Here is a 19,648-nt window from a genome sequence, read left to right on the forward strand (position 1 = left end):
CATTTCCAATTCATATTTTTTTGTATAGAATATCACATTCTCTTGGTTTCTGAGAACTTAGAGGAAACTGTATATTATACTGTCAGATGCTCAGAAAATGAACAAAATTCTGAAATAGTTTTATCTATTTCTGGGCTAGTTCTTATCTTTATTTTGGGGCATCTATGTTGATTTGGCTATATGGGTCTGTGCCATTCTGACTGTTTATTATACTGTCAGATGCTCAGAAAATGAACAAAACTATGATTTATTTTTATCTATTTGTGGGCTAGTTCTTATCTTTATTGTGTGGCATCTCCGTTGATTAGGTTATATTGTTTTTTGCCATTCTGACTGTTATAAGTATTTTTTTTGGTAGATTAGGCATGATGAAGCGCTTTGTTTTGTTTCATTCATGTTTTTTCTTTGGAAATTTGGTTAGAATTTATTAGTGGCAGGAAATGTTGTTTCTATGGATGCATTTGCTATTTCCTTGTTTTGTTGAAAGACAGATAAATAGCAGATGCTATTGGGTTGCACTTCTAACATCTGACAGGAATGGGGGAATCAATGTGAATTAGAAGATTAACAAATTGTTGAATGATTTTTTTACGATATGAAGACTCATTTCTGTCTTTGTCTAATTATTTCGAACTTTTGCTTCAAAGTCATTGATTGGAGTAGATTAATGAGAGGAAGCATCTATACTAACCCTCTTTTTTTCATTTCAACAGAGATAAAGTTGCACATTAGTCCAAGATAAATCTCATCTAACCAGCCCTGTGGTGTTGTGCTGAAATAACACCCTTTCATTGTACGTACCCTGTTCTTAGGCTGTACATTTATGCTTTCTCGATAACAGAGCTTTTTGAAATTGGATTGTTGAAAGCTTGGCTGACTTTTGGTGTTTGTTAGATTTGGTACTTGTGACTAATAAATTGTGGGTTTGATGCCATTCAAGCACCTATTTTTTGGGGGTTTGTAATGTTTTTGTTTGATTTCTCTATGCAGGGAAATTGGTTTATTCCTGAAATTGCTCTGTTCTTTAGCTAGAGTTTCTGTTTGCCGTGCTGAAAATATATGGGCTGAATTTGACATTTCATGGGAGGTGTAGATGACGATGAACCACCCTCGAAACGTGTGAAAGTGTCCCGAGGAGAATTGAGGAGCCTCTCGTGCAACTTGTCTCTTACAGAGCCCATCGGTTCTCTGGGAGACACAATGGCCAGACCTTTACCTTCCCAAGGGGATGGAGAGATGGTTGGTTCTAAAGGACTTATCAAAAGGGTGGAATTTGTTCGGATCATAACAAAGGCCCTTTACTCTCTAGGGTATGAGAGAAGCGGGGCACTTCTAGAAGAGGAGTCGGGGATACCCTTACATTCGTCTATGGTTACCTTGTTTAGGACGCAAGTGCTAGATGGGAATTGGGATGGAAGTGTGGCTACATTGCAAAAAATCGGTCTTCAAGATGAAAACGTTCTAAAGTCTGCATCTTTCTTGATATTGGAGCAGAAATTCTTTGAACTTCTAGAAAAGGAAAGAGTCATGGATGCTTTGAAGACACTAAGATCTGAGATTGTTCCTATTGGCATAAATAAAAACCGAGTTCATGAGCTCTCTGGATGTATTGTATCTCCTTCACAGTCTGCATTGCTTGGATTTACCACTCAAGATAATGCGAGTGCAAACTTACGGTTAAAACTTTTGGAGAAATTGCAGAAATTGCTTCCTCCCACTGTTATGATACCCGAAAGGAGGTTAGAGCATTTGGTTGAGCAGGCTCTCAACGTGCAAAGGGAGGGTTGTGTCTTTCACAACTCTTTGGATAGCGCACTATCATTATACTCAGATCATCAATGTGGAAAAGACCAAATTCCTTCTCGAACTCTACAGGTTATAACTTGTACTGGAGATTTAATGCTGTTATCTACGTCTTTGTAGCTTGTTTCTCAGTTTCCATATGCTTACTTGTTTATACATGTCTTCATTTTTTTCGGATCAGTTTATCTTTGCAAAGCACTCTATGACGCAGTCCTTATTTCCTTTTTTTTCTTGGAATGTCTTAACAGTAATTACCATAAACTCTGGCTCACACTTAATTGATGCAGAATCACCTTCTCTAATTAGAAAAATGAATCCATTTGGAAATGTATACTTCTATGGTTAGACAGTGGCATATAGAAATTTAAGTTCTAGTCATTTAAACGGTGGTTATTCAACATGCTTTTCTTGGCTGAATAAAACTTGAAGTTGCTTTAATATTTAAATTTTTCTAGGGATTGAGTGCCATCTTTCCAACTACAACATTGTTATGGGCAATTTTCTTTTGATTGATTGAATATTGGCGTGTACCCAGATTTCTTTGTTATTGCATAATTTAGTTTCTCCATTAATCATTTTTTCAAACACAGGTGGAATCTTGATTTATCAGCAATATCTATGAAGATGAGTGTTTCCTCCTCTATGCTATTCCATGGTCATAATATCTCTATGAAAATTCTTGTATTTGCTTCATCGTAAAACCACGGAGGCAGAAACTTGAGAAATCTATGGACTACGGTCTATAGACTATTACAATTGACTTATTTTGGTTTTTTATCTGTTTTACCTTGTTTTTGTGCGCTTTACAATGCTATAAGTTGTCATGGTCTGATTCTTCAAACGTCAGTGATGAACTCTGCTTGCCTTTACTATTTTTCGTTTTTTATATTGTTTGTTTCCTCTGGTTAATATTTTGAATATAGTTATAGTTCACCAACTATTTATCACGAGGGCCCTTTTTAAAATTCTATAGTGAGGATTCTTTTAGTGGGAGAAGCACAGATGTTTCAACCGACACTTGGATGTTTCGGTATTCATTTGGATGTTGAAGAGAACTGGATGTGGTCTTGACTTTTTGTTACTGTGTTCCAATTCCATAGATGGATTTCGAGGTTGGTTATGTTCTTCATAAGGATTGATATGTGTTGGGCTGATTTGATTTGGTATCTACATGTGGTGTTATCGATATGACATTTTTGAAAATGAAAAGTTGGATGAGTTGGAGGCCAATGAAAGTATATAAAACCGTGTATTGAGATGTGATGAGAAGAAGCATGGTGAGAATGTTTTGTAGACATTGAGGAGGAGCAACTACAGTCACTTAGCAACTCTTGAAACTTGAGAAGTGTTGATGTTGGTTTGGGGCTCTCTTGGAGTTGAGACTTGAGAGTTGGTATGTCTTATGGTTACTCGTTGGACGTGTATATGGTTGCATTTCATTTCTATCATTCACTATTGAGAGGGACTTTGTCACGCCCCGAGACCCTCGGGACACGTGGTAGGCGCTGCATGCGCCCCAGGGCGAACCTCGCACGCCTGCAAGGCCAAATCAGAAACTGAATCACATCAAATCAGATATCAATGGTACATAATATAAATCAATATCCAAAGCAAAACTAAATAACCAAACTGATTCATATACATATACATATACATCCGAGAGTGTGACAAAAGTACACATATACAGGATCCAAAAAGAAAATACTAATCCTACCTATCCAACTACGAAACTTCTAGATAACCAGGTTTGCACTGAATCGATCCCTGTCTGAGCTCAATCACTGAGTCTGAAAAATGTTGTATAATCCACATCAGTTCCGCTGAACGAGTGAGTAAATAAAGCACAGATGTAGCACGTCCAATACAATTTTAAAACTAACAGTTATCAAAGCATTTTAAATCATATCTATCGCTGGGCATGGCTAAACATATATATGAAAAATACTATCAAAGTCATAATGTATAGCTATAGCTTACACAAAGATGCTTATGAAACAGAAGGCAATAAACTATCGCAGGTACAAAGCGGATACCTGCTGTATACATGGTCAATTATTTTTTTTACCTTCATTGAAAAGAGGGCCAACATATTTATATCCCATTATGTAATGGGATATAAATACTTTAGTAATGTAAGGAGGCGGGGTGAGGATGTAGTAAATATGACTGGACAGGAGGTACCTAAGAGGGATATCTTTCGCTATTTTTGTTCAATCCTACATAAGTAGAGATTGAAGAGGATGCTAACCACAGAATAAGAGCAGGTTGGTTGAAGTGGAATCATGCTTCAGGGGTTCTGTGCAACTGTAAAATACCTACCAAGTTGAAGGGAAAGTTTTATAAGACAGCTGTGAGGCCAGCCATGCTGTACGGCTCAGAATGTTGGGCCACCAAGAAGCAGCATGTGAATAAGATGAGTGTAGCGGAGATGCGAATGGTTAGATGGATGTGCGGTCACACAAGGTTAGATAGAATTAAAAATGAAGACATCCGTAAAAAGTTGGGAGTGGCACCGATTCAGGAGAAGATGAGAGCACCTCTTAAGATGGTTTGGGCATATCCAACGTAGGCCTTTGGATGCTCCAGTGAGAAGAAGTGACTCGTGCCAAGTTGATGGAGTAAAAAGAGGTAAGGGCAGACCGAAAACAACTAGGGTAGAAACAATGAAGAAAGAAAGACTGATGGCTAGGAACATAACAGAGAACATAACCTTGGATAGGAGAGAATGGAAGAAAATGATCCATGTAGATAAACGCAACTAGTGTCGGGATTAGACTTAGTCAATTTGAGCCGGGTGGACTCTTTCACCTTCTTCATGAAAATTTTCTAAAGGATTCATGAGCCGTCCCCAGCTAGTTTGGGACAAAGGCTTAGTTGAGTTGAGTTGGCGTGCTTACTGATATTGTCCAACTTTTCATGAGCCAGATATGAGCAACACCAAGTGTTGGCTTCGTAATCTAAAATTCTTACATACCCAAGAGTTTCAAAGTACATCTTGAAACATAATATATATAACCAAAGCATGGAAAACAATGCTAGTTCTTATATAAAACATTCTTTTCATGGACATGTAGGGATAATGCTTTAACTGTGCTGAATTACTCTCCTTCAAACACTTTTGTTTTCCCCTTATTCTTCTTCCTTTCCCTCTGCTCTGCGCTTTGCACCCCTACATAATTGGGCTTAGGTAATCAATAGGTATTTAAGTACTTTACACAATACACATACAAACTTGAGGAGGGAATTCATTTCCCCATTTCTCTTGCTTCTCTTTGCAACACTACCTATTAGGGTTCATAAAATCAATATCTTTTTATGTACTTTATATCATACTCAAACGCGCTTCAAGTGGAAATTCCATTTCCCAAACAAAATAGAAATATAAGAAAAACAACTTTTTCTGGGTGGCATTCGACTGCCCTTGAGGAAAATCGTGAAAAGTGATATTTACACTTCATTTTTCTCCTAGAAAAGCTTATAATCAGGAAAAGTGGTAAACATCAAAGTTGTTCATTATAAATAGGAGAACAATTGTCTAGTTGGTTACTCCGGCCAAATCTCACTGGAGATGGCCGGAAAAGTAACTTTTCTGATCTAATCTTAAAAGAGGGTTTCATGTAAAATCTGAAATCTTAAAGTTAATATAACTTTTTAAATACTCAAAACCAAGAGTTGCACTAAACATAAAAGTTGTTCCAAATATCATTTCAAAAAACTTTCATGTTCAAGCCTCCGGCCAAATCTTGCCGGAGGTAGCAAGAAAATTAACTTTTCCGATCTGATTCTTGGAAGAGGGTTTTAAGCTAAACTGAATCTTTAATTTAAGACAACTTCTTAAATACTCAAAAATAGGAAATGCACTAAACATAAAAGTTGTTCCAAATATTATTTACAACAACTTTTATGTTCAGACCTCCGGCCAAATCTCGCCGGAGATGGTCGGAAAACAGAAAATCACCATTTTAAACCCCTTTTTCTGCTGAATTTTAAAATTTACATAACTTAGTCATTTCTTTACCAAATCCTACAAAACCTATATGAATTTGGACATACGGAAAAAAATCTACAACTTTCATGTTGAACTTTCTGGCCAATTATGGCCGGAAAGTTTCAGAATATCAAAGTCAGTTGAAAACATTAAGAAAATCTCCAATTTTTCTTCTTTACCTTGGATTCTCTTCCACTCTTTTCTTCTCTTCTTCAATTTTATCAACCCAAATCTTGCAAAAACCTTTGAGTTTTCTCTATTTGATCAACCCAAATCTTCCCTTCCTTTTCTCTATTTTTCTCTCTCTTTTTTTTTCTTAATTTTCATCTTTTATATTTTAAACTTTAAATCAAAAGGGTTGATAGCAGTTTGACATCTGGAAATTCAGTTGTCAAGGCTGCTCTCACCCTCCCAATTGCTCTGCTTGTGCTAAAATTAATCCAGAGAAGTCTTTTCCCTCACAATTCCATTTATGCCCTTGAGAAATTCTAATATTTACATGTGTGTCCCTTGTGTTGAATTCACAATCTTACTCTTGTTCATTTATATTGATTACACTCATGTCCCTTGATGAATTTACCAAAATATCCTCCCATACTTCATCAGTTACTAAGTTGCACTTAATCACACTAATCCTATTTAATACACTTAATCACTTTTTATTAATGATAACTCAAGTTCAAGGTATTTCAGACTTCTAGTTGTGGACTGTTTTATTTGTCTATCTCTACACTGTTGAAAATGTGTATTGGAACTTGATTGTACTGTATGCTACTGGATTTTTTCGTCCGTGCATCCCACTGCTAGGTTTTGTTTATTTATGTACTCTTGAATCTTGATGTCTTGGAAGAGCAATAAACAAGAGAGTAGTAAAATCCAAGTGCATAAGCAGATGTATCTAATGCAGGGAGATTATCAAATTAACTATTTTGAGTGGACAAACTAACCCCGATTGTTCCACCCATTTTAGTTTTAGAGTGTGTTGGATGAGTTTTATCCGCGGCGGCGTACATAAATTATATTGTTAATAAATTAATAATTTAACGTTAATCTATAGCCTTATTCAAGTTTAGTTAGAGATATTGTTGTCATTTGCTCTTCTTAGTTATTGTATTTCAGCCAACTGGAATTAGTGAACAGTTTGACTGATTGGTCTTCCTTCAAGGTGGCAAAACATAACTATGTAGGAAGAGAAAATTAACAAGCATGAGTAAAGTACTCATAACAGCTAAATGGATAATCTGAAACTTTTACTCATCAAAGTAATCTTTCATGGTCAAGTAGAAATAAAAAAATATCCCTCTTTAGATCTTGCCTCATTTCCAAATATGGTTAAAAACTTAAAACCTTCACTTCCATCCTCCATTACAAAATGTTGATCCTTTTCTTCGTGTATTTATCCATGAAGGTAATGTTCAAAACATCCTGGCTTACATAAGATAATCAGCTTTATCATTTCTATGTCAAATATTGTCAATGTTTATATTGTTCAGAAAAAAAAGAACTTATATGTCTATTTTCTTTTCTGATGCAAATGCCATCTCATTTATTGTTTCTACGATCCTTAGGTTGTTCTAAAAATGGATTCCTGTATTCAACTTCATTCCAATTAAATCTTGATGTTTCTTTTCTTTCTTATCCCCTGGCAATCAAAAGGTGTCACCTGAAGATAGAGATTAAATGTATCAGCCAATTATCTTGCAAGGCCTATATATCCCGGTCGAAGAGAGACTGTCCCTTCCATGAGGTTGCCTATTATTGAAAGCCCTGCACAGGGAAGGTGCTTTCAGTGAATAATTTCTGCTATAACCTAAGCGTGCACAAGAAATAATGAATTGAAACCAGCAACACAAATGCACTTCGACAATTGGAGTGAACAATTTCTAAAATAAATATCCTGTATTGTGAAATAAGAGTTCGGAAAATGTTTGGCGCATGCAAGAACCTTTTTGAACAGTTGACGGGAGCATAAGAGTCTGAATCCTCCACTAATTGCAATGGCTCACATTGGTGACCTCTAGTAAATTTCCATGTTTTTTTTTGAATGATAAGTAAATTTCCATGTTAAACCTCCATCAATTACATTTCCTCCAAAATTTGCTACAAGTGACTCATGTTACTGGAAATATATCACTTCATGATTAGAGGGCTGAAGACAATGGCGTGAACCTTAGATGATTATGTCTTTTATTATGAGATTCGTCATCTGAGATCCACATTGATTCTATAAACTCGGGGACGAAACTGTCAAAGAATCGTACTTGAATTGAAGTGACATGATTAAATGCTATCTGGAGATTTAGAACCATAGATTTTAAAGACATAACAAGGTAAACTGCTAGTAAAGCAACTGCAATAATAATGGTATTGAACTTACCGCGCTATCTTACTCAAATATTATGAGAAATGCAAGCCATGCTACGCTTAAACATAGGAAGTACTTACAACTTGGAACCCCATACCCTGGGATTGATTTTTCTCTTTCCCTTTTATATGAGCTTTAGGTTTTTGTCCCTCATGATGGATTTTATGTTTCTCTTTCACTCCTCCTAGGATTTTCTTATTTTTTCCTTCATTTTTAATAAATTCTCTTATAATATTAAATAATGAAAGGGCGATGATTTTTTCAACCCCCTTGCGTAGGATCATGCGCCCCCCTTTTCATGTGATATTTTTTTGTGGGGGCAGGGGATCATCTCCGATAATGAAATCGTTTTAAAAATAAAATAAAATAAAAATACTTAAATTACTGGATTCCATTACTTCCCTATCTCATCATTAACTTTATTCCTCACCATCTGTGCAGTCTTTATGCCATGTTCTAGTTCTGAATAAAATTTTGGAGTAGCAAAATGCCTAATCCAACGGAACAGGGGAAAACTTTGCATGAATATGTATCAACCATTTGATAATTGCTGTTACATATCTCATTCACAACCTAGAGGCTTTAGTTTCCATCTATTTTCTAATCTTGTTTCACTTATGGAGCAGGTACTGCAGGCACACCTTGATGAAGTATGGTTTTTGCAGTTCTCAAACAATGGTCAATACTTAGCCTCATCATCCAACGATCGCTCGGCAATTATATGGGAGGTAATCTTTTTATTTTTTTACATTGCCTGTTGATATGGAATTGTTCGGTTGTTTGATTTTCTGTAAGCTTGGGATCAACCATTTTATTGTTCCTTCACAATTGAAATAGATTGCTGCACTCTACATACGTATGTTTTATTCATCTTTTATTTAATAGAAATGGGAAGAGAGCAAGTAGAGTGTATATGATACCTAATTTTAAGGGTGTCCATTCCAGTCCCTATTTGCATCCTACTTTAGCCTTCTTGCCAATAAAAATCTTGAGAGGTTTAGACCAAGTTAGAAATTATCACTACCCAATTTCACTAGGGTAATTTTTCTTCCAGATTTGTGTAACAGTTTCTAAAGGATTCATTAGCCGACCCCAACTAGTTTGGGACAAAGGCTTAGATGAGTTGAGTTAAGTATTCATGTAACGGTTTTTGCTCTTTTGAAAGCTAATGGTACTTCATTTAAAGGTATAAGGAAAGAATACAGAGAGGAGAAAAAGAAAACACTCAATGCTACATTTTAAACATCTAAGTAGCTGCACTGAAAACCAATAGGAAAAACCTCCTACTAAACCTCTTTGTAAGGAGATCACGTTCAGAATGAGAGTGGATATGATTGAAGGAGATCTAGTACCCATGCATTTGTCTGGAGATTCCTTGACGCTGTCCTCTATGTGGGCAAGAAGTGTCACTCTTCATCTATCTTATCACATTGAGGGAGCCCCCCCTCAATCAAATGTGGCCCAACAAAATTTTCAGCCAAATCCTTCATCCTTCGAAGCAGACACTTTTTTTTTTTGGGAAAGATAACAAGTTTTATTAATTCCCAGCTCCTGGGTTCCTAAAGCTCAACTTCGATGGTTCTAGTATGGGTAACTCTGGGCCAGCTGGAGTAGGGGGAGTGCTTAGAGACGAGTCATGTGCTACATTGTGGGATTTTTTTGGGCCAATTGGGATCACAGACTCTAATGAGGTTGAGGTTAGAGTAGTGCTTCAGGATCCCAGGATCCTAGACGGTAGCATTAGGGACTGTGTGATAGTGGAGGGAGACTCTCTCAACATAATCAGGTGGTTGAGGGGTGGCAATCTCGTCCCTTGGCAATTCACTCATTGGTTTGATGAGATCCAATACCAAGTGGCAAACACTACGATATCATTCCAACATATCAATCGCTGGGCAAATAGTGATTCAATTAGTTTGGCCAGATCAGGGGTCCTGAGGGAGAGACTATAACTATTTGACTTCCTTCCTCCTCGACCCTAATTCTTCCTTTTTGTACCGAGTTAGTAGTTCATCCTTGTATTGACCTTCTCGGTCGCAGGGTTTTCCCCTTTATTTTCATTTAATATATATGCCATTAAAAAAACAAGTTTTATTAATGCCGTAATAATCAGGTTACACCGATGGGAACGAGGCGTCCCACCCATGGTAACCACACCACATCTATGCCCTGCGTAAGATAAATACACTAGTTTCACAACACCGAACCCACTAGTAACTACCAGGAAAATCAGATTACAGATGTTTACTCCACCCCTTTTTAGCCCAATCTCTGTGTTAATGGAAACATTTCCACAATTGGATCCCACCAGAAGATATGAGCATATTCTGTATTCTGCTCGCTACAGAATCTGCCTTCTGTTACTTCCTGTTGGGTCCTTTCAACACCTCTCTCCAGTATACACCTGCTGCCTTATCACCCCCAGAAATTCAGCCAGAGGTACCTGCCTGCAACCACCTCATTCCTTATGCCATGACTGGCGTTATGGCTTTCTCACTATTCGTTGCCTGGAGGCGACTTTGCTTTGCTGCAATATAATCACCTGCTCACTCATTCACTCAACTCCCCTCCTCTCTTTTTCTTGGCTTAAGGTGATGACCTCCACTCCCTCCTTATCCACCCCATCTTTTGCTAGTTTGGCTTCTTACTCATTTGCGGCTCTCCTCTAGTGCTGAAGTTGAGGTCCGATTTCCTGAATGAGATTCCTTATCTCATCAATGATATCAACTATCTTCCAAGGACCAACACTTTTATTGCTTGCCCAGGCTATTACATTTGATGAATCACCTTCCACCAATAGGCAGCCACACCTGACATGAGCATACCGTCTTAGCTCCCAAAGCAACATTTTAGCTTCTGCCTCATTAGAATCACCTGACATGAGCATACCATCTTAGCTCCCAAAGCAACATTTTAGCTTCTGCCTCATTAGAATCAATTATTCCCGCTGGCCCAGAAAACGACATCACTCGTCTTCTGTTCGAGTCACAAATAATAACCTCAATTCCAGCCTGATCCAGGTTGCCTTTGGTGCTGCCATCAAAGTTTAGTTTCATCCAACCTAATGGTAGAGGGGTCCACTTTGATACGATAGTGTGTTTCATTTTCTTTTCCTTCATCACCGTTTTCCATATTCTAAGTACCTCTCTCACATTGTAACTGGATACGTTGTTGCCATTTTGAGGTAGAGATGATTTTTGCCCAACTCCTCTTGAAGATACAATTATTCCTTTCTTTCCAAACGTGGCAAACTAGTGTCACCACCATATTGTTTGCCCCCGTTTCTCCAAATGATCCACCACTCCAGCTTGATAGTAAGCTCTTTATAGTTCTTGGAAACACCCACGCAAAGTTAAAACTTTTGATGATTGCCTACCAAAGAGGGTACTTGAACGGGTATTGCACGATCAAGTGATCCAACAACTCCTCCATCTTGCAAAAAATACCCCAGCTTGCATGCTGCATTTTCCTTCTTTTGAGGCGATCACGTGTATTAATTTTCTTGCTCGCCAATGTCCAGATGAATACCGCAACCCTTGGTGGAGCGTTCGATTTCCAAATTCTTGCACGACTTGAAACTTTCCTATTTAGATAGTTCAACCTGAAAAAGAAAGTACTAAAAGAGAAAGTACCATGAGGGCTAGGGATCCAAAATCTATTTTCAGGCAGAGGCCGGTGAACAGTATGTAGAATACAAAGACCAAGCAACGCTGACAGACTCCCAATCTCAATCCTTTATATTTTTCCAACCCTAATGTCCCCAAACCCACTCCCCCTCTGCAAATAGTCACCGAATTTTGCCCTTTAGTAAATCACCCCACTTACCAAATATTCACTGACTTTAGCTTCTCTAAGGGTCGCTATATGGTATAGGTCCTAATATGCATGGCACAGACTGGACTCGTCTAGCCAAAGGTCTACCCAAAATCTAGTTCCCTCACCTTTACCCACTTTAAATCTTACTAAAGACTCAAAGGAGTATATGTACATACAAATGGGCTTCGATGCAACCTAACCATTTCCTAACACTGGGTTTCTACTCTCCCAATCCCCCCACCCCCTGTTTATATTTGTCCCCAATGATTTTATGTCATAGTGATTCTTTTTCTTCACCAAACGTCCATAACCATTTTCGCAATAATGCCTTATTGCACATCCTTATTTTCCAGATTGCAATTCCACCTTGATTCTTTAATATACACCTTTTTCCATCTCTTCTGATGTTTGAGCCGTTTCTTTGACTCCGCTCCTTCCCAAATGGTCCCTTTGCAACTTTTTAAAATTAAAATCTCTAGGCCACTTTCACTGGGATCTTATAGAGAGCCATAAAATACACCATAGGTTTGCCAAGGCTGCCTGTATAAGAGTAATCCTCCCCCCAAAAAGGATAGATTCTTCTTTTTCCACGAGGCTAGCTTCCTTTCCATTCTTTCCACCACAGAGTCCCACATGTGAGCTTTGGGAAGGCCACTCCCCAAAGGGATCCCTAGGTAGGTGATAGGCAGATTTTCATGTCTATATCCCAAAATCTGTGTATATTCCTTCAAATCCTCATGTTGCATGTTAATTCAGGCTATCATGCTCTTTGAGAAATTAATTTTCAGCCCTGATGATAGTTCAAACCATCAACATGCCTTAAGGCTACTAGTTCCAGGCAATCCGGGATTCTCAAGTGAACTACCTCTGAAGTTAAGCTTAAAGATCTCAATCACCATTTTCCAATCACTTCCTTTTCTCTCAGTGAACTCCCCACAAATTCAAGCCTATTTCTTCTAATGTATTCTCTTCTAATTCCTCCAAATTGTTTTTTTTTAGATTGCCGCCCCACTGATGGATTGCAAATGTTCCTTTTCCTCGGCAACACTGTGTTTTTTTGCTGAAAAATATGGTTGTTCCTTTCCTTCCAAACCCACCCAAGAGAGGTGATCAGACCAGCACTAAAGAGGCCTCTACTTAGAATAAAAATGGTTCGGTGACACTACGGGCACCCCCATTTAGAAAAAAAGGGTCTAAGGTTTTGAGCCCGTAGCTTTCCCCATCTCTATATCCCAAAATATGTGTATATTCCTTCAAATCCTCAGGTTGCATGTTAATTCAGGCTATCATGCTCTTTGAGAAATTAATTTTCAGCCCTGATGATAGTTCAAACCATCAACATGCCCTAAGCTGTCCTCCTTGCTTAAGGCTACTAGGCAAGCTGGGATTCTCAAGTGAACTACCACTGAAGTTAAGCTTAAAGATCTCAATCGCCATTTTCCAATCACTTCCTTTTCTCTCAGTGAACTCCACACAAAGTCATGCCTATTTCTTCTAATGTATTCTCTTCTAATTCCTCCAAAATGTTTTTTTTTAGATTGCCGCCCCACTGATGGATTGCAAATGTTCCTTTTCTTTGGGATCAATGTTTTTTTTTGCTGAAAAATATTGTTGTTCCTTTCCTTACAAATGGACCTAAGAGAGGTGATCAGACCAGCACTAAAGAAGCCTCTACTTAGAATAAAAATGGTTCGGTGACACTACGGGCACCCCCATTTAGAAAAAAAGGGTCGAAGGTTTTGAGCGCGTAGCCTTTCGGCTTTTCCCACCCCCCTTCGTCTAAAACACAGGAAGAATCGCTAAAAGCAAATAACAATTACCAATGAGATGTGAAAAAAAAATGCAGTGCAAGAGGAGGTGGTCTAGCAGCTTCTCATCTTAGTTACAAATGATGCATCTTTCGGGAATGTGCCGCTTGGTAGGACTATAGATGAAATGTGATTTGTAGGAGCTAAAAGAACACGACCACCTGCTAATCACTTGTAAAAGGATTTGACCTAGAAGACTCATTCAGGGTACCATTGGTAAAAGGATTTGACCTAGAACACTCATTCAGGGTGCTGTTTCCAAATCCTTTGTTCAGCACTCTTGAGAAAAAATATGCTCTATCCAACCTACCCAACAAGGTTGCTGCAACAACAATTGTATCATCATTTAAGTCCATTGTAAGAAATAGATTCCGGTCAACCGTGCCAACTAGTGAGACAGTAGCTAATTGTGAGTTCTGATACCCGGAACTGTAACTAAACTCTTCGTTTCCCTCCAATTGATACCATGAAGAATATGTTTTCTGATGAATATATTCTCTAACCAATTGAAACCACCAGGAATCTGTTCCTTCCATATAGACAGATTTAGATTATGAATGTTCAGCTATACTAACTTGGTTTAATATTGTCAAGTCTTCGAGCCATCAACAAAGGCCCAGCATGAACTCAATCTAATTGTGTTTTGATGGATCATAGAGGAATAGAGTTCGTCCTAGAAATAACATTTTCCAGGTTGCTGTATTTTGCATTGCTGTCGACTTGTGGATTGATTTTCTATTGTGCTCTCTAATTTGTTCCTAATGGTACTAATTCATTATAGTAAGGTTCTATGAAATTTTGGAAAGTGAACTGGGAATATTGAGGATAAGATGAAAGAAATGAGAATGTATTTTTATGTGAATATTTAATTATGTCCAAAAAAAGGTTCTTTGAGGCAAAGGTTATGTTTGCTGATGTTCTGAATTCAGCCTAAACTTTCAGTGAGCTACTTGGTTGACAGAGTAAATATTGTGTCCATATTTGATAGTTCAGAGAATAACTGAAGTTAATTGGTATTAGACATCCCAGCGAAAAATCTTTCCATGCATATGGGATAAGCTGCTTTTGGAGATGCTATATAGGCATTTCTGGGTGTAGATTGGCTCCTGAGTGTGCAGGATTTCCTTGATTGACATGATGTGATGGCAAATTGAAAGATTAAGTTCATCAAAGCCAAGCTTAAGGGAGTTTTATCAATGTGATGGCAATGAATACAAGAATCAAGTGAATGACAGGTATTGCCCCAAATTCTTCATTGACAACTGTTAATATAGAAGTTTAGGAAAGGTTTCTACCAGCCAATTATGTGCAAGCTCTCTTTAATTGGTACCATAATTTACGACTATGAGAAAAGAGTGGAAGATTATACAAATGTGTTTTTCGAACTGGCAACATGGGCTACTCGAGTTGAAATGGAACAGCTTGTTTCCAGTTATTTGGTGACTGTTGCATTCATATTTAGGATGAGCTTGTTATTCGACAAATTTGGATTGTTAAAGAAGGTTTTCAATTAGTCCTAAAGACGAAGAAATACTGCAATGACTTTTCAATCGGCGGCTCGGGTCAACCATCACTAATAAAGGACTAGAAGTGATCACTCAATTACGATAGCTTGTGTGTTTCCCCATGTTACTTGGATTCTTCTAGATGAATGGTGTACTCGTGTCATACACATGTCAGATTCCAATACTTCAGGATTCTCCGCTACTCTTCTAGGTCTCTTTTATTTGTTTTTCTAAATACTTTTACCATACTTTACAATTGCCACATATCCATCCTAATAGAAAGTTGTTTATATGAAAATAAAACATTTTATTTACTTATCTGATTAAATTTTTCAATACTAATTGTTACACTTATAACCATATTATTATGTTAAAAATTAGAATTTGAGAATTGATTTAAATATTTTAGTGAATACACTGATCTTTCTTTTTGAGGTTTGTCGAATTCGACACTTGATACCTGTCGGATTCTGACACTCGTACCCGTACTGATGCAATATTGGTGTTTCAAACCAGGCCACAAGTATGAGGTTCATTCTTAGGAGAATTGGGAAAAGGTTATAATAATATACAAAAGGACAGCTCTTAACAGTTAACACTAAGTGTCACAAGTGCTTTGTGGAGACAAAGTATGCACTGAGATCATTGATGGTGGCTCAAGTAAGAACATGATATCGGCGAAAGATGGTGCGAAAGCCCCATTTTTAGGAAAATAAGCATTCCTAATCATACAAAGTGGCTTGGTTCAAGAAAGTAACAAAGCTCTTATTGATGCTTGTTACTTAATTCATTTTTTTTGTTCACAAATATTATAAGAATTTACTGTGGTGTGACGAGGTGCCTATGGATACATCTTATGCTGGGTAGACCGTGGACGCATGTCATATACTATTGGATGGATTATCAGAAATTATCCTCAATGGAGAACCGAATATTTAAAGAAGTTGTCCATCCTAAACCTAGGAGGATAAATGTGTTTATTCTCTTGATTAGTTTAATCGAGAAAATTCAGGAGAACACACAAGTCTATGCTCTCGTCAAAAATGGGGTAACGGAAAGGCAATTGGTTCAAGAAGAGCTTCCATAAGAGGTCCAGGAACAGATGCATCAGTTTGAGGATCTTATTCCAAATTGATTTCCTAATGAGCTCCCTTCGATGGGAGATATACAACATAATATTGATCTCATACCCTGGGACATTACTTTCTAATCAAGCAGCCTGCCCATATGAGCCCAATGGAACTCAAAGAAATGACTTGAGAAGTGGGTATCATTAAATATGCATTAAACCAGTAAATGTTGAATGACAACATTCAAGATTAAATACATATTATATGAGTGGCTTGTCATGTCATTCATGTTATCAAACATGCCGAGTATACTCATGAGAATGATGACCCAGGTATTCTGCCCTCTTAGCGGTGAATTTGTTGTTGTTTACTTTGATGATATTCTTATTTATTAACCAAAGTCCGCAAGAATATAATCATATCAATCACACAACCATAAGTTATCTTCCTTGGTATGTGGTGTCTTCTGATGGGAAAATGTTACCAATGATAGGTGAAAGCAATTGTGGAGTGGCCTACATCCACCAACTATAGTGGGTAACCTACAAAGTAACGTCATGGTTGGCAACATTCTATCGTAGATTCATAAGAAATTCCAATACTAAGCATGAAGAAAAGGGTCTTTATTTGGGCTAAGTTAGCCGATATGAGTTTTAAAATGGTGAAGAAGCGGATGATCGAGGCACCCATACCTTACACTTCCAAACTTTGAGAAATTCGAAGTGAGGCCCCATCCCCACTTTCCCTCCTCTGGATTGAAGGGCTTTGATGTAAACAAATTTTGAATTCAAGGCAACTCTCTAATCGTTGTCTCATGGCTTAAGAAAGAGTCGCCCCCGGTGATTAAGAGGTCAATTTCACCCCATAAAAAAGTGGTTGGTAGATTACTCAGAAACTTCCTTCTCACATCTAGCATGAAGGAAATACCAGAGCAGATTTATTATCAAACAACAGGGTTTGGGATGAGATGCCCATATTGTAAGGGGTTCTTTTCCATTTTCTGTATGGTTTTTCACCGTTTGTTTTTTTGCTTCCTTATTTGATTACTGAAAGTTAAATTGCACTAAAAAAAGAAATTTGAAGTGGAATGTGATGCTTGACATGTGCGAGTTGGAGTTGTTTAATGCTACGAGGTGCATCCAATAACTTTCCTTTGTGAAAAACTAAATGAAGCGTGAAAACGATATTCGACATATGATGTTAAGTTTTATGCTATCGTACAAGCTTTGAAGCTTTGGAGACGTTACCTTAAGCATTGGGATTTCGATTTCGTTCTTTATTCCCCATGAAGCATTCAGTTGCTTTGATTCTCAACAAAAACTCAGTAGTAAACATGCCAAGTGGTGTTCTTCCCTTTGAAGAGTACACATTTGTGCGCAAACACAAATCATGTGCAAAAAGGCAAGGTGGATGATGTTTTGAGTTTTCCAATTCAACTCATGTGATTTAAAATTGTTTAGTACAATTGCAGATCAAACCCACCTATTCTGTCTCCATTTTATATGAGCTTTAAGACGAAGAGAATGAGTAGCATTCTAGGTTTACACGGTGATTATATGTAACGACCCAGATTTTCAGAGAACTCCAAACCCGAACCGTTAACAAAAGACAACAATTTTTTTTTTTACAAATTTGAAAACTCATTGAAAAGCTTTACTAAAGAGTATTTGACATAATTACCAAAGACAAAAACAAACTAGGAATAAGACGAATAGCCGCCAAGACCAAACGGTCACATCAATTACTCTATCCTCGCTCTTGCACACCCCTTTTTACTCTCGATTTCTTCATTAGCATTTGTCTCAATGTCATCAATTGTAGCAAAACCTGTGGGGATTTTTTGTGTTAGTTCAAAGAACTATGTAGATTCATTCGGTACCTAAACAAATACAATTAAACAACTCTTGAATTTAAAGGCATACAACTTAATTATATAGGTGAACATGTAACATAATTTATTTCTAAAGAAATCATGAACGGTAATAGGGGGCATGCTATGGCATAAATCAATTTAAAACTACTATTCTAGCAACACAACAACGTTTTACAAGTGATAAATTTATATTTATATTATTATCATTATTAATGCATGAGACGACTCACCTAAGACAATCAAGCTCCCTTAGCTTGTTGTCCCGCCCTCAATACGTTCCACTACCCTCGACTACAGGTTGTGGGCATGAGGGACTTTTTATGACGTGCTTAATAGCCACTCCGCCTCTTGACATCATGGTCTAAGAGGATTCATTTACCGCCAAGGGGGTGCGCTAAAACCCAAGGGCGGCTCGGAATTTCATTATTCCTGGACGACTCATACCTCCACCCAATCCACCAAATTATTTTCCCAATGTCTTTGTCTCTTATCAGTTTTACTGGCATATCATCCATATCCTTTTTTTTTCTTTTTTCCAATATCTTAAAGACATTTTTAGCAATTTTATTACTTCCCGCATTTTCCTTTAACAAGGAATCATAACATTTCATCTTTTGCAAGCTACTGGCATAGCATCATTTTTCAACATTTGCATGCTACTAGTATAATAAAACATGAGAGCACGATGCATATTAATAAGGAACAATCATCTTAACTACATCATTATCATGAACAATTCTATGTTTACTAAAAATTTCATTGCATGCATATAAATCAATCATTGCTTAAGAGTACAAGTTTAGGCTACCGTCACCTACCTTAGTTATTTGTGATGTGAAAGAGTAAGAAATCCTCTATGTCTGAGTAAGGATTGCTACCGAATCTGAAACACAATGATATACCAAATTCTAAGTTTCCTCAATCCATGTTTTCAAGTGACACACACACACACACCTAAGGCTTATGTGAGACCATATCCTTTTATTATTTTTAATCATCTTTGTTTATAATTTATCTTTGGGTGATATCAATAATTTAGGGGCTGTTTTCTAAAAAAAAAAATCCATCAATAACTCTTTAATTATTTTCTTTGAGGGGTGATTTTTACAATGTTTACCCGTGAACGCTGTTTTTTTTGAAACCACATACGTAAAGCATTGGAAAAAGTTACACATGTGGGATATTTTATCAAAACAGTTGATATTTCCAATAAGTTTTACACATATGGTTGTTTATCTAAGAATATAGATCTACTATATATATGTTGTTTTCTAAAAAAAATCCATCAATAATTCTTTAATTATTTTCTTTGCGGGCTGATGTTTACCCGTGAGGGCTTTTTTTTTGAAACCACATACTTAATGCATTGGAAAAAGTTACACTGTGGGATATAAATAGAGAGAGAGAACTGTTGGTGCGC

The 19,648-nt window shown here is 37.3% G+C and overlaps 1 protein-coding gene across 2 annotated transcripts in view; it reads left to right on the plus strand.

Annotated features, from left to right (window-relative positions):
- LOC143854620 (WD repeat-containing protein 26 homolog) overlaps nt 1–19,648 on the plus strand; it is a 32,802-nt gene that overhangs the window by 763 nt on the left and 12,391 nt on the right. For both annotated transcript variants that reach the window (XR_013237556.1, XM_077364665.1), the window contains exons 2-4: nt 714–793; nt 991–1,875; nt 8,783–8,884. Coding sequence is in view for 1 of the 2 variants with exons in the window: in XM_077364665.1 (XP_077220780.1) it covers nt 1,081–1,875; nt 8,783–8,884 (897 nt within the window). In the remaining variant the exon portion in view is untranslated. The remainder of the gene's footprint in view (nt 1–713; nt 794–990; nt 1,876–8,782; nt 8,885–19,648) is intronic.

This window comes from Tasmannia lanceolata, unplaced genomic scaffold (genome assembly GCF_043159265.1).
Source record: "Tasmannia lanceolata isolate RefF3 unplaced genomic scaffold, GAP_Taslan_0.1 ptg000020l, whole genome shotgun sequence".
NCBI classification, from domain to species: Eukaryota; Viridiplantae; Streptophyta; class Magnoliopsida; order Canellales; family Winteraceae; genus Tasmannia; species Tasmannia lanceolata.